We start from the raw sequence: 24,479 nt of genomic DNA on the forward strand, positions 1-24,479 counted from the left end.
GCCGAGACCTGGACTGCTGCATGTTTGTGTGGCAGCTCCATCTGGGTCGCCACATTCTTTCTGGTGGTGGTTTTGACGTGAGTAGAGACCGTGGTTCAGTCCACTCGTGGAGGATGATAAGATGAAACTAGCTTAGATAAGTTCTAGAGCCAGATGGACTGCGCCCTGTCCGCTCGCCCTGCCTGCACGAACTGCCGCACAAACTGCTGTGCCTCACCCTTCTGACGCGCCAGGCCCTGTTTGCCCATCCTGTTCACTGCGCTCCTGGTCACTCGTGCTCCCTGGGGGAGGCGACTTGAGGCTCTCCCTCTTCCCTGGGCTTCTTCCTTCTCGTCTTGCGGTTTTGCCATGGGTTTTTGATGCTTTCAGAAGGGTCCCCTGCTGCTATCCTCCTCTTCGAAGCCCCTCCTCTAGCTAGGACATGAGAAAGTCTCTGTCATGCTGGAGAAAAGCCTAGGTCTCACTCAGGTCTAGAGACCTATAGAAAATAATTTTTGTTGATTAGTTGATTTTGGTTTTTCCCCTAGTTGTTATCTCAAGCACGGGAGGAATTAAGAAGTACTTTCAGGTCAATGAGACCATGGGCAGGCTGGACAAGGGAAACGCATGACTTGCTTAGTGTCCTGCACAGCAAATCTACCGCCACCCCCCTAGATTTTTCTCTGGCATATGGCTCAGATTTAGATTTGGGACTAAGTATAAGAATCTACATTTTAAAATAACGAGCTTTGAAATGACAGCCTGGTCTAAATTTTGCAAAATTGACCTTATTTTCAGACATACCCAGATCTTAAAATCCCTCTAGTGTGGAACATTATGCTTTCCCATTTACAGCTCCTCTCGAACCAACCACCCTCTCAGCAGCACACACCACCACAGGTGCTGAGGGTAACTTCAGACCTGCTTTCTACTATACGCTCTTGATTGACTATTCCTATTTCTCCGAGCAATGACCCCTGCTCGTCATAATAGGAAATAAAACCTTGCTGAAAATATGACGCTTGGATTCCTTCTCTTCCCAGAACTACCAGCAGGGAAATGGATGTCTCTCAAGTGCAGAATCATATGCACAATGGTCTCTTAACACTTGCTCACAGGTCTTTTCCATTATCACATAAATCTTTTTTATGTTGTACTCCCACCAACTAGTCTTTTTATTTTTGGCTTCACTACAGTAAACTTAATTTAACATTACAGCTTTTTGGTAGTTGTTGGTCTGCTTTTATGATTAATGAGTTTTAGATGGGAAATTCATAAAAACAGAACAAAAGAATCTATAATAAACGTGCAGTAAAGACAGGACTATTTTTCCTCAGAATAATTGTATGCCTGAGCACAAAAGAACGGGAAAGTTGCACATTACGCTACACAATCACAGCAAAAGGTCAATCTCAAAAACTTCAATTGAAATCTCTACATTAAGCATCAAATAACTTATAGGATAGAATAATAACACAGAATGTCTGTTCAAGTAGGCACCCATTTAGCCCACACACCCTTTACCTTGATGAGTAATCTACATATGGCAAATCTACACACTAGTCAGGGCAGTCTACTGTTCACTCATACTGTTAGACATGCTTGTTCGTTTTGGTTTTTTTGTGTGTTGTTTTTGGGTTTTTTTAAATCGAGGTGCAGCCTTTGACAAAGTCTACTACAGGTGCTGGACCATAAAACATTTATAGGTCAAAGGAAGCAGAACTGAAACAAAAAGGTTTAGAGGCAACTTCAGTCTGCATGGTTCATTGTTTTGGTAGACATACATGCAAAAAAGTATTCAAAGACAACAATGCCTTTAATCAGCTAGAGCTGGGGACTCCATTCTAACTTCTTATGTAGAAGACTAGCATGGAGAAATGCACAGAAAGTGTCTGCAAAATTTTTATGGAAACCAAACCGAACCTTTCCCCGTCACACTGTATAGAAAAATGCATTCATAGTCTACTGTTTAAGAGAGAGGCCATACCTAAAACAGTAACACTGCTACTACATTTGACTTATTGGAGGAGTTACAAGGAGCTGGAATATGAAAATCACATAAGAGCTACACATTTTTGATACAGCCCTGTTTACATACAAAGTGTGAAAAAGCCCTGATTTCTCAAACATAGCAGAAATCAGTCAGACAGGGAAAACAAAAGCCTCCATTTAGCCAGTAAATAGCTCAAATACTTTTCTAATAGCCAGATTCCTAGTGATTGTTCCATATATGTTTTTAATTTTCAATGTTCCACTCTCTGTTTCTCAAAGCTTTATCATACTTTTTCCACATATACATACTCACACCCCATCAAATAGCATCCATCACATCTTCCCCCTGTATGGCTTGGTTTCATCAGTGCTACATGAACCTCTGGTGACTCCTAGCTAACAGCTCAGTGAAAACTCTGACTGTTTTAACCTGTTGAGTTCCACTTGCATTTAATAGATTCCTGGCTGTCAACTAGGCAACTGCTCATCAGCTGTGTGTGAATAAAACCTGGGATTTCTGCATAGGACTGCCTCCCACGGCAATCCACTTACTAGCAAACTGTGGGTGGAAAAAAAATTCAATTACTGGGCATACTTCTGGAAGCATTTGGAAAAGCTGAAGATGAGCTGAACAGTCCTGGACAGAAGTCTTAAGCAAAATGATGCAGTCAGGTTACATCAGTGCTCTGGTGGTGGGTGCATCACTAGAATAAAACTGAATGGTGACACTGCTTATAATGAAAGAATGCATCGTGGTAGAGAGATGATGCATCACAACATACAGACTCATATTCTGCAACTTCACAGTGAAACCTTCCCAGAGTAACTACTCAGGTTATTGAAAGGAATATTCCATAGTTGACAACTTCTACTAATAAAAGTGTAATGTAATTCTGCTCTCTATGTTTGCAGACATTCTGGTATGGTCTCTAAGGAAACTGATACCTGAATAGAATTATTCCTTACAACTAAATATAGTCATACTGCATTTTGAAAACTTCCACTAACAATTGTTTTGCTCTGAAAAACAAATGTCAAAATGTGGTAGGACTGCATTTACCTGTAAGTGCTTACAAACATTGCTCAAGCCAGTTGCATCTCAGGAAGTGCTTTTACAGCTGTGGCAAATACCCTTTTGCAATCATATAAATTATACTCTTTTAAAGTATCAGGAGTTAAAGTGTTGTACAGGATAGCCTATATCCTTATTACTATCTTAAGTGTTCTGTATGGTTTGTCAAGAAAATTACACATTTGTTATCTCGCCTTTTAGTTTGGAAAAACATGCAGCTATTGGTTACTGTGACAGCTGGGAAATATAAGTGGTCAATCCATTTGACTAATAAGTCAGTGTATGCACAATCAACATTTATTTTCTCTTAATATGAAAAGCCTGAGTATACATTGCTGAGCTGCCTTTTTTCCAGAAGCATATAAACAGAAAGATGGATGCATCAGTTGCATAAGCGCCAATGAAAATTAAAATATGCACTGAATGTGGGAAAAAATCACTGTGTTCATTCAACTCTCCAGCAACATTATACAAACAGAATTAAAGCAAATATGTAAATTCTACATCCAATGGTATATATGCTCTACAAAAACGTTAAACATTTTGTTGATAATTTAGCTTAGAGAACCTGATGTCTGCTAACTTTTGTCTTCTGTAGAAAGAATTTACTTTGTTCAGCTGTCTTCAGTTTGACACTATGGAAAGCATAATGCCATACTCCATGAGTCATGGGCATCACTTTCAAATCACAATTATAATGCTGTTTTGGAAAACAAAAGATACAAATAATTTTTCCCACATGGAACATTATGGGATGCCTGCACTATTTGACGCTACCGGTATAGAGCAATTACTGAAAAGGAGATAATTAGTAAATTCTGGTTTAAAGTGCAGGAACATCCCTTATCAATGCACAGCAGTTCAAGGCCTGCATAGAATAAGGCTATTTTATGTCAGAGATCAATGACAATGTGCTTTGAATGGAGAAGTTAGCATCACAGAGCTCACACAGGATAACTCACCTTCATTACTCTTCTTTCCAAAACCATATCAGAATAACAGTTTCAGTGTCTTTGGTTGCAGGTTTGTACTACACTAAAAACAGCCCGAATACAAAACAAATATTAATGCATTCTTAGGAAGCGTGAACTCTTAATAACAGCATGAACTCTTAATGACAGCGTTATCTCACCTATTCATTGTTTCATAGCATTTTGGGTGAGCTTACATGGTCTTTTGCAGGTAGGTGCAAATGTCTTCTGTTTGTGCTGCTGGCTGACTGCAATTCAGCTCTGAATCACTAACAATACAGCCACGGTTCACGCCTCCATCTCACGATTCCATCAGAAAGACTCGTTGAGAGCGATACATGAAACCCTCTAAAGCTCTACCCTCAGAGGTTTGTCATCATTTCTTGTTAAAACTGGGTTTCGTAGCTTGAGTCCTGTGGTAACCGCAGCAACACAATTTCCGCATCAGAATTCTGCTGTGTTCAGCCAGAAAAAGACCCAGACTGAGTGAATTTACCTCCATCATCAAGAAGACTGTGTAGATATGACCTTGATACAACTCCTTCCCAATTTGTCTCTTAGACCTATGAACAGTACTTACCACAACTTGTTCGTAGAAGGGTAAGAGAGAAAAGGAATGTGTCACTTTGTTGCGTGGATTTAGTGGGTTTTATAAACAATTTCCATTCTTCCACCAGCTACTTCAAAGTCACCAGCATTCCTATATTTTACCTTGTAATTTTGTTCTTTTTTAATACAATCTCTTTTCCATGTACCACTATGTGAAAAGGATGCTGTTGTACCTTCTGCATCTGCTAATGCACTTCTTCATAAGCAACATTATAATTCTATTGAATTTTAACTTTCTTAAACAACGGGGTAGAGAAGAAATAGCACCTTTTTTTTTTTTTTTTTCTTTTCAAAGCATCTTAAGAAAATGCAAACTAAAGTAATTCACAGGGAGTGAAAATTTCTAGTACAGTTTCACATTTGCTGTATAAAGCTCATTTATAAGTCCATTGGTCTGTATGGTATAATTGCAGCTCACAGAGTGGAGGCATGTTGAGTGAAACTCTTAAGTCACTCCAGGAGCTGGTATACTGGCAGAGATAAACTGAAGAAATAATGTCAATCCAAGAACTAGACTGAAGCCTTCCAGCAAATATTTAATCTAATTGCATTGCAAAACAAAACAAAATCTTCCATCTTGTGCTGGTTTTGGCTGGGGTGTAGTTAATTTTTTTCATAGTAGCTAGTATGCAGATATGGTTTGGATTTGTGCTGGAAACGATGTTGATAACACAGGGATGTTTCAGTTACTGCTGAGCAGTACTGCACAGAGTCAAGGCCTCTTCTGCTCCTCACCCCACCCCACCAGCGAGTAGGCTGGGGGTGCAGAAGAAGTTGGGAGGGGACACAGACAGGACAGCTGACCCTAACTGACCAAAGGGATATTCCATATCATATGATGTCATGCTCAGCAATAAAACTAGGGGTGGGTTTGGCAGGTGGGCTGCTGCCCAGGGCTGGGCATCGGTAAGTTGATGGTGAGCAATTGTTTCCATTTGAATCACTTGTCCTTCTTGGGATTTATTTCTCTATTTTCCTTTCCATTATAATTTTTAAAAAGTATTATTAGTAGTACTACTACTATTTTATTTTATTTCAATTATTAAACTGTTCTTATCTCAACCCACAAGATTTCTTACTTTTACTCTTCCAGTGCTCTTCCCTCCATGCCGCTGTGGGGGGAGTGAGCCCGTGACTGTGATACTTAGTTGCCGCCTGGGGTTAAACCACAACTCATCTCTTTGTATGTCTGTAGGAAGCTGCAGTGAGACTCTGTTCAGACCCACAATAGTGACAAGTAATTTAAAGGAACCTCCACAAGATCATTCAGTCTTATTCTTGTAAGTGATTTTATGGTTTTAACGAGATGAAATGCCTGGAGGTACCCACATTTCTCCTTTGACTATAGAGGGAGGGGGCATGACTAGACACCTAAATTCCACAGAGCTAAAATCAGGTGAGGTTAATGCTCTGATAACATTGAGGTGGAAATGATGAGCATTAAATTTGCAGTTCTTCCACAGATGAGGTCTACAATGGGTAAATGAAATGAATGCACAGAACAATGGTTAATATGCAAAGTATTCAAAAAATCCTCATCAATGTCTTTTGTCTTTTCTTTCATGCATATTCCCAGTCCCTAAATGCTAAGTGGTAGCATGGGATTACTTATGCTTTATATTTAAAGTGCATGCTCGGTTCTAGTACACATGGTCAGCACTCCAGTTTCCATTTCCAGCATATTTCAGAAGATGTGAATGGGTTGAAGAAAACCCACACCATAATGATCTGAAGTCTGGTAACATCAGGAATGAGTGAAACCCCAAGACTTCTGCTCAGCTTAGAAAAGAGAGTCAGAGCTCTAAATGTTCTATTCCATCCCAATGCAATTGTGATGAAATGGACAGATAGGGAGACATGTTCTTCCATCTTTCTAAAGAGCCTTTGTGAAATAAGCTTGTAGTCTTAGTTAGTGTCCTAATCAAATGTCCATCACCAGAAAAGTTCCCATTACAACTGACAAAGTTCTTATGACATGGAGAATTCCCCCTTACCTGCCATGTGTGACTGCAACACCTCCAAGATCACTCTGAAGCTGTTGGCTACAGCATTTAACCCCAATTTTTTCACCATTTTTGTACCATATATGCCTGTATGTATGTACATTTGCACATATAAATGTATCTCCCACTGGCATCATTTACAGGCCCTTGAAATCCTTTCTGTTCTGCTGTTTTTGTTGTTTATATACTATTGAACATCTTCACAGAAGCAAATCTGAGCATAAAAATTGTGTATTTAATGACTCAAAGGGACTTTCTGCAACAGATGGATTCCAATATGATATTCGTTTACTAAGGCAGGGTTTGTATCTCTAAGAACTTCAACTTGTCTTGAGCAGAGTATAGATTTTTCTAAGATAGGGTTAACATGAGATTTTTTTGTGAACACTGGTGTGTCCTTCAGGCTTGATATTCAGCAGTGATCTTACCACTGTTTATTTTGCCAGACAACTGGTAAAACCACATTGTCACTGACTACCTTGTGCTTGTGCAGGCTTTTATATTGTAGCTGGATGAGCTGGGAAAAATCCTCCACAGAGCTCTCATACATCTCATACTTTCAGCCTTTATTCCAGAAACTGAGATGGGTAAAGATTTTTGTTTTTATTCTTTTTGATGTGAAATCACCAGTAGATCTTATCTCTGAGACACACAATCTGCAGAAACATTGTGCTTGGTGGTAGTTCCACTTCAAGAAACAAAAAAATAATTTTTGTCTTTGCAGCAGATTAGGAATATATTACCAAGCTCGGGCATAGCATAGCTTGGGCACAAAAACTCCAGTGACAATTGCAAGAGAAATAAAATATGTACTTAATCATCCAGGCAACCTCACCGAGTTCCACTGATTTTTGATTAAGCAGAACAGACAGATAAACACAACTAACATTGTCCTTCCAATCAGTGGCCTCTGCATGAAATCAATGCTTCTGTATAATACTGGAGTTAAAAGGCCTTTATCAAGAGAAAATTCTTATTTCATGAAAGACCTACTGTGCTTGTGTTATTCACAATGTATTTCACAATTCTTGCCGTTTAAATCCCAGGCATTTTGCAGACATAGAAGGGTTGTTATTTTTTTTTTTTTCTCATAATCACTCTTCCTGTTGCTTCTAATATAACATCCATTGTAAATATACTCAATGGGTCGATTTCACTCTCACTTATAAAGTCCACTGAATCTTCCTAGGCTCCATGAAAAGCTTTTCGGTTCAGTAATGATGCAGGAACATTTTTTAAGAAAGAGTTTCAAGGAGAGGGTTTTTTATTTTTTAATTAAGGTTTTACACAGGATAAACATCATTCTCAATGACAGCCTGCCCAATGTCTATGCTATATTTTAAGGAATGTGCAAAGGACTTTGTGCATAAAGGATGAAGAGGTTGAATGTTAGTCCCAGAATTTGTGTGGATGTGTGAAAACCAACAGAAATTCCTTTTTTATTCCATGGAAAACTCCATGGAAGCTCAGTTACTAGGAGTTAATGGCCTCAAAAGTTTTCAGAGTCCATCAAGGCATTTTTTCCTTTCTATATTATTCAGAAAGAATAAATATCCCACTTCCTTGTGTCACAAATGCACCAAAGGTGACCTTCAACTTTGTGAAAACCACTTCCCTATGTTTTGAAAACCTGTAAAACACACTTCACATAGTTGCAGAATCTCAGCTGCACTATAAAAAGTCATTTTTTTGCCACATACCTTTTTTTTGTTGGTGGGACAAATGTAGAAATTGTCAATAACAGTGGCAATCCCAGGCTGTAGATTCAACTTTGTGTATAACGTCCCAAAATCTGAGGACCTGAAAGAAATCAAACATCTGTAAGTGCTCTCTTCTAAAGGCTTCAGCATTGAAACTCTGCAAAAAGAGCTCACTTTGTAGCACTAGCTATCCATTTTCAATGTTTCTCTGCCATCCTTTTGTTCTTTTCAGTGCTCATTAGCTACCGAAAGAAACCTGCCACTGTTAAGAATATTTTTCTAGGTTTGAAAAAACATGGCTAGTTCTTTCTGTATTTTGCAGTTCTGTGTGGTGTTGGTTTTCATCCTGACACTGCACTGTGCAGTGACTGAAACCCAACATGTATACCTTTCCATCACCACCCACGAGGTGGGAAAAAAGAGCTAAGCAGAGCAAAGGCTCATCAGCAAGTACTAACAGCACCTCCTCAGCTATGCAGAAAAAGAAGAGCTGACTTCACAGCCTGGTGTTGCATAAGAGAACAATTTGGCCTGAGATCTGGAAGACTTGCAATGGACCTCTACCAGACTTCGAACTTCATAAGGTATCCATCCAATTCTCCAGCTCATTTTTCAGAGGATCACTAATGAATGAATAAAGTCAGTACTTGGACATCAGCATGTCATACACACAAATCTATGAATATTTCCAATGTGGGCACTCTGCAGGAATTGTTTCATATTCCTGAAAAACCTACAGTGAAAATAGCATCTGTGCCACACACCTGTATTGGCAATGTCTAGTATAAGAAAAACTCACGAGTCAAATGTTAGTTTAGGAAAACATTAGTTAGTGAAACTCAAAGCAAGTTACATCCAAAATTAAAACACGTTGGATGAAGCCTCATTTGTTCTATATTGTAGATCAAATTGCACCATATGGTCTCTCCTTATTTACAGTTTTTCCTTTCGCATTTGGAAGGGGACTAAGACACATCTAAGGCACCTGTCCCTTCTTCACCAAGAAGCCCTCCCTAGGACAGACGGTTGGTGGGAGGACTTCTACTCTGTACTCCCTTTTTTTTTCACTCGAATAACAATCTCCTTTAACAAAGCGGGCTGAAGATGTGCTGCCCGGTATCTCTGCATTATTCAAATCGGGAACATGCAACAGCTCTCATGTCCAAGAGAACCAGGATGAGACCTCTCTCCCTCCCAGTGTGACATTGAGGACTGCCTGTGCAGTCATTTCCGCCCTATTGCCCCATTCTACCATGTTCATTGCTTCCCACTGGACTCTGTTGTCTCATACTCCTCACCCAGGGGAGTCACTGCTGACATTCATAAGAACACTACTGAGTACAGCAAGACAGAAAAGTGAGAAACCAAATCCCTGGCTGAGTGTATACACCTTGGCAGGTAGCCCACAGTCTAAGGTCTCCTCCAAGCCACATGGTCCCCAAGGGACTGGTGCCTGCAGGAGGCTGCCATGAGCACTGTGTGCCCACCCTCCACCCACCTGTGTCCCAGTGACACCAAGGATGTGAGAGGGCATGTGGTACAAAGCCAGAGGAGGCAACTTTGCTTTTACACATCCAGCTTTCCACATGATATGAGAACTTTCAGCTGTGATTGTGGAGCAGCTTTCTATGTCTTTGGCATCACTAAGCATATTGAGCACAGAATGATATGCCTGGATCAGGTCCTAAGGGACACTAAGTAAAGAAGGGTTCATATTTACCTCGCTTTTCTTCCCTCTCTACCACTCAAAAAATGACTGGGCATAAGCCTACGACACACAGACCACATTCACAGCCTAAAGTTGAGAGCTTATCTATTTCACAGTGACATCTGAATGGATTTGATCCGTTATTTTCCCCCCATAATATTGCTTCGCCTGCAGATATACAGCAATGCATTACAAAAGCTAATGGAATCATAGCAATTTAGTTTTGACAAATAATTTTGTAGAAATCAAATACATACAATTGCACTGCACTAGGTATTCAGCACTGAGCTAATTAAAATTCTAAGGGGAATAGGATGGACAGAGCTAAACCTAATTTGCCAGAGGTGTTTGACAGAAAAGAAATTAAAGCAAAGACTAAAATACTGACTTCAGCCAGATGTACTGAAATCATGCAGAACATGTATGATGGAAACAGAACCTAGTCCATTCTCTTTGAGGAAAGAATATCAGGTCAGTGGCTTGCCCAGTAATAACATCCAGAAATAATTCTCTGAACCTTAAAGATGATCCAATTTACTGTGAAGAGGCAGTTCCAGGATTAATACAATGGGACCACTGGAGAGTGACACTGCGGGAGGGATGGTGGCAGCAACTGTATCAAGGTATGAAAAGAGTACAGGCAGGAAGCCCGAAGAGGATAAGCCATTTCAAAGATAAAAAGTTCCAGGCTAAAACTTCCTCTTCTAAATCTCATGACTTATAAAAAGTACTACAAGAAAAGAATAAAATTGTAACAAAAAGAGTACACTAAGGGAACTAAGGTATTTTCAGACCTTTCAGTAGAAAAACTATATAGTCAAAAATCTTTTATTTTCTGCTACAAATCAAAAAAATCCAATTCCAACCTGAGACAACAGGTTAATGCATATCCATAAAGGTACACCATGTCTAAACAGGAAGACCTGGATTGGCAGAAGATCTGTGGATCTATGGAGAAATTCATTCAGACTCCCAAATCTTTTTTGCTATAACCCAACCTTGAGGGAGTCCAGGAATGTCAGCTACTCTTTGAGACATTTACATACAAGAGGACATAGTTCAAGGGAAGCACTGTCCAAAATAATTGGTTTTCCAAATCTGCTATAATCCAGAGAAAACAGGTCACCACAACTTTTTTACATGAGATATAAATTCCAAGTTCCTGACTCTGCGTATATAAAGAATTAACATTTTGTAGCACACAGCTAGAAGAGAATTCCCTGTAATTGCACTACTGGGCTACAGATAGGGTTGGGGATGATGAATCTCAGATGGATCTCAGTGCATGCCTGTTTCAAGAATATATTAAATAGAAGCACAAAATGTATTTTGTAACAAATTCAGGAGAGGAAAAGCCCTTTATGCTCTTCCAGTCACAAAGAGATTTTTTTGTGTGTGTTAAAAACCAAACTTGGCCTGTGTCAGAAGTGTTAAGGAGAAGAAAAAAAAAAACAAAACAAAACCCACAAATGAAATTTCTGTGTTTATCAGGATAAATACGTTATCTTTCCTCCCTAAAAATTCATGAAAAGATATTTCAAGGTGTAATGGAAAGAGGATACACATGTACCTGGTAAGAAGAGTAAAACATCCTTCTATAGTATGGTTTATTTGCAGTGGTAGCACAACAGGAGAACTCCATAAAACAGAGCAAGAAGTGTAAAGTCTGATTTCTTAAAGATGGGCCTGACCTGCAGTTCTGAGTGATCTGGATGCAGTTAGTGAGCATTTGGAATACAGCAAGCTATCCACAGGCTGCTTCCTGCTGCTGCTTATCCACCTGTGCACTACAGACTACAGATGGTATGGATGTTTCTTAGTAGAGCAAAACTCAGTGGAGAACTCACAGGAAACTCATCTTCCAGTATTCAAGTGATGGGCCATTCAAGAGCAGTAGGACCACTGGATGCTGGAACGACATGATTACTCATGTACTGATACAGACATCACACAACCTGTGTCTGACAGGGCTTGCAGCTGCATAATAACTTCTTTGAAAGTGTGTACATCTGCTGAAATATGTGACATTCTTTTTTTTTTCTTTAAGGAAAAATCACTTGTCACTGTAACAATGGTATGTTCAAATAACATGTAAACATATATGTAAATCATACAATGATATTGCAGCACAGATAGAATTATGTCTTTTTAGCTTGTTTTAATTCTGTGAGCTGAAATAATAGTTGGGAAAACTTTGAAGTGGTACAGAAATGTACCATCATAAAACGAAACTCCCAAAGCCCCTAAACTCTGAGGAAATTTGGTTCTTGTCCTTAAAAATGTAATTTTTTTGTAGTTGAGCTAAAATAAATGTATGCCTAACATAATTTGGAACTGTATCTAAATGTTGAGTTTGGACATCTTCCAACAGAAATATTGAAAAAGAAGGTAGAAAATTAACAGATACCAAAAGAGAAATGAACCAAATGTCTGCCTGTCTAAACTTCACTATGATTATACAGATGATGACTCACACCTATGATTCAGTATTGCTCATTGTTATTTTTCCAGACTATATTTACAAGTATATATTAATATATATAAAAAATATTAAAATATATAAAGAGGTTAATGAAAAATTTTAGAGAGATTAAAATTGCATTCCCAAGTCAAATTTAATACTCAAAGAAAACGTCAACTGCAAATGCTTCCTTCCCTGTTTTCTTTTATTTTTAATGAATTGAGAGAGGCACTGGAAAGAGAATGGTTGGACCACATAACACACATGTTCATCGGATTTCCTCTACCTTTTCTTCTTCAAGATTAACTCAAGCTTTATGCTAGCCAAATGAGCCATACTGTACAAGCCCTATTAACTGAAAATCCTAGAAGGCAACAATGAAGAGATTTCAATTGACTCAGAGATTACTTAACTAGCAAACCAAAAAGAAAGCCTTTGACAAACAACATGCAAAACATCTGCTGGCTTAGATTACTGATAAATTGTTGAAAAAACAAAGATTCAATTGAGATGCATGTTACAGAATCAAGGAAGAGTGGATCTGTGCATAACACCCACTGGACTTCTTCCCACTGAATTTTCTCCAAACTGTATGCAAATGTCATCTTCTCACCTTCCCGTCCTTTTGGTCAGAAGAACAATTCAGTATTTACACTATAAACTTTGAAGTGCAAGAGAAAATAATTTAGGTTCTTGCTCTATCACAGACTTATGTCTAACACCAGGATTTCCTTTGTTTTCTGGCCCCTCACCAGAAAATAGAGAAAACACTATTTCCTATACCTCAAATGTCTGCAAGGAAACCAGATATTTATAGGACAGTAGAGAACTGGCTGATGGAGTATCTAAAACAGATAAATCAGAAGTTCCAACAAATGCCAGGACAAACCTACTGAAAGGGAAGCAAACAGAGGAATATCATTAAAGAAGTGGTACATTAATGTATCTTCTTTACTTAAACAGCACAGAAGATTTCAAGGGCTCTTATACATACAATGTGGAAATTGCAGAGACTTTAGTTAGCCTCATAAAATCCTTTTAAACAGAAAAAAAAACCCTCCAAAACCCCAAAGCCTTTCTTCAGAGTAGAAACACATTGTAACGCTGGGTTCCAATACCTGACTCATGTATTGAGGAATTCATGAAGATGAAAGTTTCTTCAAAGGCTGTAGAAGAGCGTGACTCCTAGCAATTCAATTAACAGATTACTCATCAGCTATCAGCTCTGCTGGAGTACTTTCTGAAAATACCTCTCTCTCTGCTTTCCAGAAAAGTTGAGCCTTTTTGAAGTTACATATTTTTCCTCTCAAAACCAGAAAATGTTTCTTCCTTAATCCAGTTTTACACTAAAGAATCAACAGTGTAGGCAAGAGCCAACATAAACAGTTTAGCAACTTCACATTTAGGCAATATAGTGTTTACGTTTTTTTCCAAAAGCACTACAAAGATGAATGCATCCTGTTTTTACTTACCAATCTAGTACTGATAACATATATTGATCACATATGCTGATAACATAGATATTTTTAAGAACTGTGGATTATCATGACAGCCTTTTTAGCTGAAGTGACCTGCTCTGTAATGCTCTGATGAGTACAGAACATGATGCAACTCTGCATTTATACAGTTACAGACATTCCTTCCCATTTTTACGGGTATTATGTGCACATGAAGAGCCCTACAGTCTTGGTCACTCCACGGGAGCACAATAAAGGACAGACAACCATTCGTAGTGGGTTTTTAGTGACCTGTAAATATATATTTGCTTGTAAAATACTGACCTAAAAAATCCACAGAAAAAAACCCAAATAAAACCAAAACACTGAACAGCTGCATTCATATTGAGTGAGAACTCAATGAGGATCAAAAGGTCACAAATTCTAGAACTGGACTTTTATTCAATGCATTGAATACAGCCAAAACTGGCTGCACTGAAAGGGAAAACCAGTTCTCTGTAGCCGATAATAAAAGCAAGGATTACCTTGCTAGGTGACTTTAGGGAGTCAGATCCCTCCTCAGGAACAATGGTTACTAACTTCACAGTGAGAAATAGGACATGGCCTTCTTTTGCAATGTATTTAAAAATCACAGAAGACAAATCCTAAACAATGCTACATGTTGAGTTGTCCCCTGAGGGTTTGACAGCAAATTCACCTGAGGCTACAGGTACCTGGGCTGATTGTGCCCCATAGTGGCATGCCAGGCTACAACTTTCTATCCTGATGTTGCAATTACCTTTGCAGCAAGTGTTTCAAAGCCCATGTTTTCCAGGAATTACCCTGTCTCAGAGCTGTCTGGACACAAAATTTCGCATGGTACAGGGACCATTCATGTTTTCTTATGAGGGAACATGGAAGGTGATAAACAGAGCTCTGTGTACAGATGGTGGTGTTACTTGCCACAGAACTTCAAGTCTATAATACGTACTTATGTACTGTATCGTGTTTTCCCTTACTGGTATCTTCTGTCATGCATTTATCATGTACTGGTTTTGGTTAATTATCTGATCTGTACAATATACATACACACTTAAACCCCTAGAGTTAGCAGCACTGTGTCTTTAGTATATACTACATATCTTTCAGTGCTGTATTTAAACATTCCTGCTCTGCATAGTCTCACTGTACACAACCACAGTTATCTTTTGCAGACCTTCATTAGTCCTTCAGTATACCACAAACATCCTGCTCATTAGCCTATAATCGTGCTGCTTATCAGTTACATTTTCAAGCTCCTCATTACGTTGCTTCACAGCTCCAATAATTAGCCTTTATATTTTACAGGCCCGCAAAATATCACATTAGCTTCTATTACCTGCAGCCATCACCTTTTCTCCCAGAAACTGTTTAGGTAAGACACCTATTTTGAAACTCCTGCCCTGGTATATTAATTCCATCACCAACACACAGCACTCGCTGACAGCACGTCTTGGAAGGTACAGCCTGTAGCCACAGTTGCAGTACACAGATATTTGTGATGAATCTGTTCAACCATGAAACAAGCAGTGTCACAGTGACAAAGCAGACAAGAAACTGCCAGGAAGACAGGGTTATGTCTTACTTTTGTAAAAAGTAAAAGCGCTGTGTTATTTCTTCCTTCTTGGAAGACCTAGGCAGGGCTGGGGCAGGCAGCGAAGATGCAGCCCTCGAAGTGCAGCTGCTGGACACAGCTGGGCCTGGGGGCACCTTAAAACCCCCCCACCATTGTTCTACCCCAGTTATTTGCTTCTGTTAAAAACAAAACGACTGAAATGATCCACGATCAAATTAATGGTTTTAAAGACTTGCTTTTAACCTGGATCATTTCAGTAATCCTGTTTAGAACTCAGTCCCACAAAGTTGTAGTGACCTAAATAAGGGAATAGAAAATGAGAATGAAATTGTGGGAAAAGGGAAAGATCAATTTTTTACCACACTTTCTTCATTGAATTCAACATATCATGTAACTAACCATTAGTGTGCAAGCATTTATCCTAAGAAAAGTCTTGTGTAGATTTAGTTTCAGCAGCTGCAAATCCAGCATTGCATTAGTAGATGTCAGCAAGGAATGGCATATATCATGAGGCATTTGAGGGGTTTGCTACTGAGAGACAGCTCTGGCATATTAGAAACATAAATAAAATGCCATAACTGATATCTCACACAGTGCTACAAAAATGATTAATATTAATTTGGGGGGGTTTGTACACTAAAAATGTTAGCTGGATTAGAGTACAGGAAGAATTTTACTGTTAGGTGTATATTTTTTAATAAAAGGCTTTCCTTCACAAGTTCAATTTATTATTTCTGAAAGTACTGTGTTGGAAAAAAAACCAGTGGCTTCATTTAACTATTTAATTACTACCTACAAAAGAAATGAATACTTTACTTCCTAGATAGCGTTAACTTCCTTCCACCAATTTGAACAAACAACAACCTTTGAAAAAAATGTGTGTTTGTTGAAAATTTAGGGAAAAGAAAAAAGAAAGAAAAGCCTTTGGTATTAAAATGCAATTTTCCAAAATTGTGCTTACTAAATGTATTGCCAGAAGTGGAAACATCCTTATATCACTTCCAGTACAATTCCTTTTTTATGAGTGCTGTGATTGGAAATGAGTAATTACAAAGGAAAATTTCTCATCTCACATACTTGTGTTCTTTGGGGAAAGGGGATGGTTTAGGAACATTTTCTTGAGGTTTTCAAGGAACATTAAAATTCTCCACCATGGAAAAATGCTAGGTATTTACCACAGCCCAGGCTTTTTATTTAAACAACTACACGCAGCTGAAATATTTCTGAAACAACTTTATTCTCAGTCAGGCAGCTCCTTGGAAGGCAAGAAGGATGTTGGGATCTATGAGAAGAGAGAATCTGGCCTTGTGCTTTCTGACCAGAACTGCAAATTTTCTTGTAATCACTGGATAGATCTAGCTGCAACAAGAACATTTATGAAATTAAAAAAGAACTAATAATAATTTAATAAATGTATGTGCACATTCACATGGGATTATGTATTTCTCCAACAATGGGCTCTGCCAACTATAATAGTCAGCTACTTACTCTTAGGTAAGTGGAACTCTTCTTTAACTCCATTTGCAGAAGTTTTTGCTTTTGCTGTTAAAGTGCTGACCTCAACTTTATGATTGCTCCGGGGGAGGTGGGAGGGGGAGTGAATTATATGGCCAGGTTGTAGCACTTTATAAAAAGGTAAATGAAGTCAGTGTTTTGTCAGTAATTTGACTGTGGTACTCTGCACCCGAAGCCAAATGCTTGGCAGAACTAAGGGAGTAACTGGACATTTTTATAAAGAATTAAAATATCCTGAACATTAAGTAAATACAGATAACATACTCTGGAAGGTATCAAGCCTTATGCTGCATGCATTAGAGACCCATCAACTGCCCCACAGCTGTCTGTGGTGGGTTTTCTGGCATGCTTGTGCAAAACTGCTAGTACACATCATGGATGGAGGCTGGGCAGTGCTCAGATACAGCACAAGTTCATCCAGGATATCAGTTCCCATGTCCCCAGTGTCAATGGAATCATTATTCTAAGTTATTACAATTGGATTGCGAACAAAACCATTACAAGGAATTTTAAGGCATCATTTTGAATTCTTCTCCTGCTACAGAAGTTCACTGTCCATGCTGAAAACAGCACCTACCTCACCATGTCTGCCCATGAACAAGGTTGCCACGATGTGTCTGAAGTCATGAAAACGTTCTGACAAGATCAGGTTTTCTTAACAGCCTTTAAAATCACTGTGTGTCTGTGCCACCTGAAGATGCAGTTTGCAGAACAGTGGGAAAGCCTGCAGTTAGGGATGGGAGGAGGCACACCTGAGGGTGCTGCAGTAATCAGGGCACCAAGGGAATTCAGATGCTCACAACCACTTCAGCAGGATTTGTTTCTGCTACTTGCTAATGACCCCAGTTGTAATCTCCTAATAGCCTTCTATAATTGCTGAACCTTTTTAAAAATTTATTTTTTTTAGAGCTTTCAGTAGCCAAATTTCCCTTGCAGTCATTCTCCTGTAACTGCAATGACATTGGGGGAGGGCCGAGCCCATCAGCTGCAGTTTGGCCTGCTGTTGAACTTGGCAAGCCAGCAGCACATAAAGCCCCAGCAGATGTTTCTGCTTTTATAGCAGCTCTTCCAAACCCTTGGCCAGACATAAATCCAAAATAGATCCAGAAAGGAGACAAACAGTGCCACCATCATGGCTCTTAAAATTAGGAGGCAGAACCAGTCTTTTCTGCAGGACTCTGAGAGACCAGCAGCAGCAGAAGGTGCCATGAAGTGTTCCCATAAATTATCATGACAGATTATGAGGGCCAGCCACAGAAAATGCAGCACATTTTGCACGGCATCGCAGTTTGCTAGGAAACAGAATCGTAAGACAAATACATGCATTTACCCAGGAGTTTCCAAACTGAGATCACACTTTATAACAATAAGTCCAGGAAGCAGGCGGTTTTATGGCCATTTACACTTTCACATGGATCTACAGTGCTTCCATGCCATGCTACTGTTCTAAAAATAAAACAGTAAGGAGATGATCCTTGGTAGAAGACTTCTGAATACATGCCATGCTGGATCTCTTCTGTAAAAAGAAAGTTGCACTGAGTGTGTTCACAGCTGACACTGTGCTTTATAGGAGAGAGGGTTGATATATACCAGGGTGACATGCTAATACATTAATTCACTTGATGATGACTAACTGCTCTTACAGAAGCTTGGTCCATTATAAATTGTTGCCATGTAATATCAAATGCAAGTGAAAACAACCCCCACAGAGGAGCTGAAAACCTCAATCACATTCTTATCTAGCATTAAGAGAGACTAGGAAGACAAAAAAGTGACCCTACATCTGAAAATGAGTTCTTTTTGTAGGAGTGAAGGTTATTACATGTTCTTCTGCTTCCTCTACCATTCAAGTTCAGATGGAGCTGCCAGTAGAGGATGCAGCTCCACAGGTCTGGGGCTGTTGGGGTGTCTGGGGTCTCTCACTGAGGCTGGGACAGCAGGAAATGGGGCTCCTTCCTTGCAGGAGCCTTGTGGTGGTGGAAGATCTGGGTCACTAAGTGAAGACCTGCAAATGGACGTCAGCAGACTTCACAGCTTCTGAGATGACAGGAAAGAGATCCAGATGATGATGACAGAAAGTTTGTAGATGATACAAAACTGTGAGGAGTGGCTCATACATCAGTGATACATCTTGGGGAGATATGGGCAAACAGGAATCTCATGAAGCCTAACAAAGGGAGGTGCAAAGTACTCCACCAGGAGAGGAATAACCCCATGCACCAGTACATACTGGAGGCCAACAGGCTGGAAAGCAACTTTGCAGAAAAGGCCCTGGGGGTCCTGATGGACATCAAGTTGAATGTAAGGCAGCAATGTGCCGTTGCAACAAAGAAGGCCAGCAGCCTCTCAGATTGCGTCAGGAAGAGCATTGCCAGCAGGTCAAGGGAGGTGATCCCTCTCACTCAGCAGCAGTGACATACACCTGCAGTACTGTGGCCCAGTACAGTATGAGAGAGGTATGGACTCAGTGGAGTAAGAACAGCAAAGAGCCACAAAGATGATTAGAGACTGGAGCATCTACCACATAGGGCAAGGCTGAGACAGCTGGGACTGTTCAGCCTGGAGAAGAGAAGGCTCAGGGGAAACCTTATCAATGTGCATAAATACCTGATGGGAGGGAGTAAAGATGGAGCCAGACTCTTATTGGTAGCGCTCAGTGACAAGAGGCAATGGGCACAAATTGAAATACATTAAACTCCATTTAAACATAAGAAAAAAAAATATCTTTTTTACCACAAGGGTGGGTGAACACTGGAGCAGTTTGCCCAGAGAGGTTGTGGAATTTCCATCCTTGGAGATACTCAAAACTCAACTGGACAAAGTCTAGAGCACCGTGCTTTGGGTAAGGGAGGTATATTCAATGATGTCAAGAGTTCCCTTCCAACATCTATCCATTTGTGATTCTGCAGTTACTGAAAATTATGTAACATGATTTGTCTTTGTTGAAGATACTGTGTAAAAAAAATAATTTTCTCTAGACAACCAACACAATTAGAACATCACCAAGTCACAGAAGGAACTTATCTTAATATTTTCTAGGAAATCCACAAATTCACATAAAGTCTTGATCATACTAAAAACAAAAGCTTTGTCATTTTGTCTTGTCTCTAAATTCAGTGGAATCAGATCTCTGCCTGCAGTTCGCTTGTGCCAAAGAAGTGCCCAACTGTGCAGCAGTGTTGGTTAAGCCGATAAAAGATACCCTCACATTTACTGATAAGCAAAGTACAACATAAGTTCTGCACAATCTTTGGATATGAAGTCTGAAACTATAGTCATATCCCAAACTCTACATGAAAGGTGGCACAGAAGCATTTTATCTACATTTCTCTTTGCAATCATATAACTCTTATTCAACTGCCCAAAGCAGTCAAGCTTACATGAAAAAAAAAATGTGGTTTTGCCCAATGAAAGCTTTCCTTTTTTCTTTTCTGCTGTTGTTGACTTCACTCAAAACCACCACTTTGGGGAATTTAACCTATGAAACCTTTGGCAAACCTTTTGGTATATGCAGTCAAGCCTCAGGTTCATAGTGAAGTTCAGCACAACACCACTACTCTACAAAGAAATGTACAGATCCCAAATGCTAGCCACTAGTCCCACCAGGCATATTTTATTAAGTACCTTTTATACATGACTCAAAAACCAGCTTTATCTTACACCAATAAAATGAAAACCAACATGTCACTGTTTGGGGAGAGACTAAGATACCTTTGCTGTTCTTATTTCCAAATCACATTCACTCCAAGGCAATATTTTTCTAAAAAATCAAGACTCCAGCTATTATTGGAGAAAGCAAAAGGAGTGGGGTTAGGAGGAGTCACTCAATGCAATGCCTATTGCCCCACATTCGTAGGTAATCCCATGGAACATATCAGACTGAAGTCTGCTTCCTATAGTAAAGTAAATTTACATGTAAATGTATCTTGTGTTCAGACTGGATCTTCAGGTATGAACTGACTTGACTTTTGTTTTCTGTTTGCTGAGACAAACTCTCATTGTCATCGAGATAATGACCAAGTGAAAAAACCTCACAATGTATCTTAAAGACACATGTAATATCTTGACTACTGAACACATCTGAAGTCCTTTCACATGTAGGCATTTAAATTTTCTCTAATTTCTAATATCCTGTGTTAATAAAAATGAGATATCTGAGTCATAATTTTGTTGTTCCTATACATTTAGTTAGTAGATAAAGGGAATTCCTTCTTCCAAAGCCATGTGTGTAACTTTAGACCTTGTCCTACTATTAAGCTGGCAGACTGGCTGTATTTAACATTACCACTGATTAACCTATCTGTAACATCTAACCCTGAAGAATAAATGCCACAGAAGATTTAAGGAAATGAAACACAGCGGTACCACAGGGCAGGCTAAGAAGTTCCAAAAACTTTCCACAGAACGTTAGAGGAAAATGACCTAGCTTGTGAGCTGTGCATTTGCCAAATGCATTGACAGTGAAGCTTGCAGACTCATACAAAATAGTACTTAATAAATGAAATAAAATTGCATTTAATGGGTGTAAATGACCATTTTTGAGTTATCAATACTAAAACCTGACAATTCTTAAACGAAATTTAACCATCTTTCTTATTTTAGTTACTTTAATATATCATGTTCAGAAAGTTTTGGCATAATAGGTTTTTTCAATTTCTGAATTTCAGAAATTTTAAACTGCAGAAGAGGTTCTCCTACAGGAGACTAATATATTTCCAAACTATTTATAATAGTTGTTCATCATCAACTACTATTCCAAGGATACCAAAATGGATGTCAAGCACATATATTTTCCAAGATACTATTTTGTCATGTTCTGATCTCTTTTCTCTATTAAGAAGTTGCTAGTAAAACTGATTGATGGGTAGTCTTATTGTACCAGGAGGACTTGCCATTCAACTCTTTGACCTTGTCTTCACACTAACGGTCGAGTGTCTTTGAAATCTGTTTACTTCAGAATACAAGAGTATTAATGACAAGATGTCAGCACTTCTCAGGTTTGAAAAGATCTAAAAATAGTAAATGAGTTTGGACAGTAGGGTCATCTGTAATGTACTTTTAGAAAGAGAGACAAATTTCATTATTCCACCTTATGATTAAGGACAAGTAAAACAATCCTTAAACCACTTTTTATTCTTTGGTGTTTTTTTTAATTGAAGGACAGTCTTCATTTCTTTAAGGTCAGCATAGACCACATTACGTGAGAAAAAGAAAAAAGCTATACTGTCAAATAAAGGACTTGGCAGATGCAACACCCTTTCCAGAAACAGCTAGAGAACCTAAAAAGCTTAGTCACCTCTTATTGGGCAAGCTTTGGGCAAGTTTGAGAAGCAGCCTACATGACTTAAACCTGTTTTACTCTTTCATCATTATGTACAATGTATAAAAACAGGCTATTTTTCCCCATGTCACTAGCATGGGGCCTGCACTCCTTCACATTCATGAAAATGAGACATTTAGACTTAAGGAGGGGTATGGTGGAAGGAAATATTTTCCAGTGGTAATACCTTCCTTCCTTCATTAGCAATATTACATAAAAAATTACATATGGCAATAATTTTCTCTTGTGCTTGCTAAAGGCTCTTTGCTTTGCTGCATAACTGTCTCATGAGAAAAAGTGATCTTTTGTTCCAACTCCTTCCAATATAGTTGCACTCTCCATATTTACCTGATCACAAATTCATCTACTCTACAGCATGAGATTAGTAAGAATAATACAAAATATGATAATCAGATGACCCATCAAATCCCAGAGAAATTGTCCTCCAACATTAGTGCTGTGGCTTCAGGAACAGACTAATCTAGCAGAACAATGAACAGTCATGTCACACCTGTATTTGCATTGGCCACATACGGCCTATTTGGAAGCTATGTGTGGACAGCATTTTGATTAGCACTTAAAGTTTCTAATTCTTTTGTTGGTTATAGCTTTTGGATCTGTCTTACTCCTAACATTTTGCATATTTTACATAGATGAATAAATGTACATTCAACACAACTGAGTTTCAGATTCCTCAAATTTCCTCAAATATTATAAGAGGTCAGAGAAACTTCTGGTTTTGCCTCAATAAAGCATAAAAATAGAACAAAGTTGTTACCTGTTGCCTCTAAGACACTGAAGGATGTAAAAGTGAAGAATATTACCATATGATCAAAGGAAGCTGTAAATGGTTATAAAAAGAAGTAAAATAAGAAGTAGCTTTGAGTCACTCTGTTAAGAATGCAAATTATAAGTAAGGGATATTAGCTGATGGACTCATAAGAAATTTTAAGTGATTCCAAACCATTAAGTTATTCACACTGATATTCAGAATATAATTACTTTCAAACCACATGATAGAGTTGGATTAATGGAGCAAATATTTTATAAGCAACCCATGAGTCATGCCTACTCATTATTATGAGGTTTTGGTTACTTATCATTTCAGCTCTGTGGCTTTACTAAATAACAACAACAACAATAATAATATATAACACCACATTCAGACTCACATCTTTACACACATGCTGTCAAGTGTAAGAGGAAAGAAAAGAAGAACATTTATGTCATATTTTCAATGGAGTATCTTCAAGAAAATACAGCTTGGGTTACACATACTGTAGGTAGATGTTCAGGCTTCAATTTTATGCTTTGCAGTTGTGTCTTCAAGTCTTTATATATAGATTTTTTGGGGGGAAAAAAAAAAAAGGTGGTCTTTGTTAGTAAAAGTGTCAAATGGCATAGAACAATGTGGGAGGGAATTACTTCTGCTGTTCCCCCATCCCTCGAGCAGCAAATACACAAAGGCAGAGGTATAATGAAACAGGAATGGAGCAGGGTGATCCATGCCTTGAAACCGTAGTGAATAAGCAATACTGTCAGGTATATGATAACTAGAGATGTATGTGATTTCATCATTAGAAGATCTAAGGTCCCGAGGAGGAAAAGATGATCTGCTATCTTCTTCGGCCCACCCTATCCCTACCTGTTACTTCCTGTAAGCCTTTCCCTCTCCCCGCTTACAAGTCCACGAGCAGCAGTGCAAAATTTGCCTTTGGAGATGGCTGACCTTTAGTAATTGCTTTTCAAATTATTATCACAGCACCAATTGCACATACAATCTTTCTTTTATACCTATCTTTTTTTCTTTCTCCACCAGAACAGCATTGTTTTTTGCTACTTTTTCTTCCCATTTCATTCTTATCTTTTGGCAGAGATTACACAAGACTCTGTGTGTAGCATCAGCAAGGAGAGAGAAATGCATTATTCTTTATTTTGAAAGCTGGACATGCTAGGCAGAGATTTCATCTAAATTGCAGTTAGAGCATCACTAATATTACTGATAGCAACATCATACATCCTTGGCACACAGACAAGAAGGCCTATTTGTATTTGCTTTGGAATTTTCTGTTATGTTCTCTTTTAGCATATCAGTACT

General features: G+C 38.8%; 1 protein-coding gene across 1 annotated transcript in view; it reads right to left on the reverse strand.

Moving 5' to 3' along the window:
• The window catches only part of SORCS2 (sortilin related VPS10 domain containing receptor 2), a 572,656-nt gene that overhangs the window by 236,428 nt on the left and 311,749 nt on the right, over positions 1 to 24,479 (reverse strand). Inside the window, exon 3 of the mRNA XM_074822047.1 lies at positions 8,327 to 8,426. Coding sequence (XP_074678148.1) covers positions 8,327 to 8,426 — 100 coding nt within the window. The remainder of the gene's footprint in view (positions 1 to 8,326; positions 8,427 to 24,479) is intronic.

The sequence above is a fragment of the Strix aluco genome, chromosome 4, assembly GCF_031877795.1.
Source record: "Strix aluco isolate bStrAlu1 chromosome 4, bStrAlu1.hap1, whole genome shotgun sequence".
In the NCBI taxonomy this organism is placed as follows: Eukaryota; Metazoa; Chordata; class Aves; order Strigiformes; family Strigidae; genus Strix; species Strix aluco.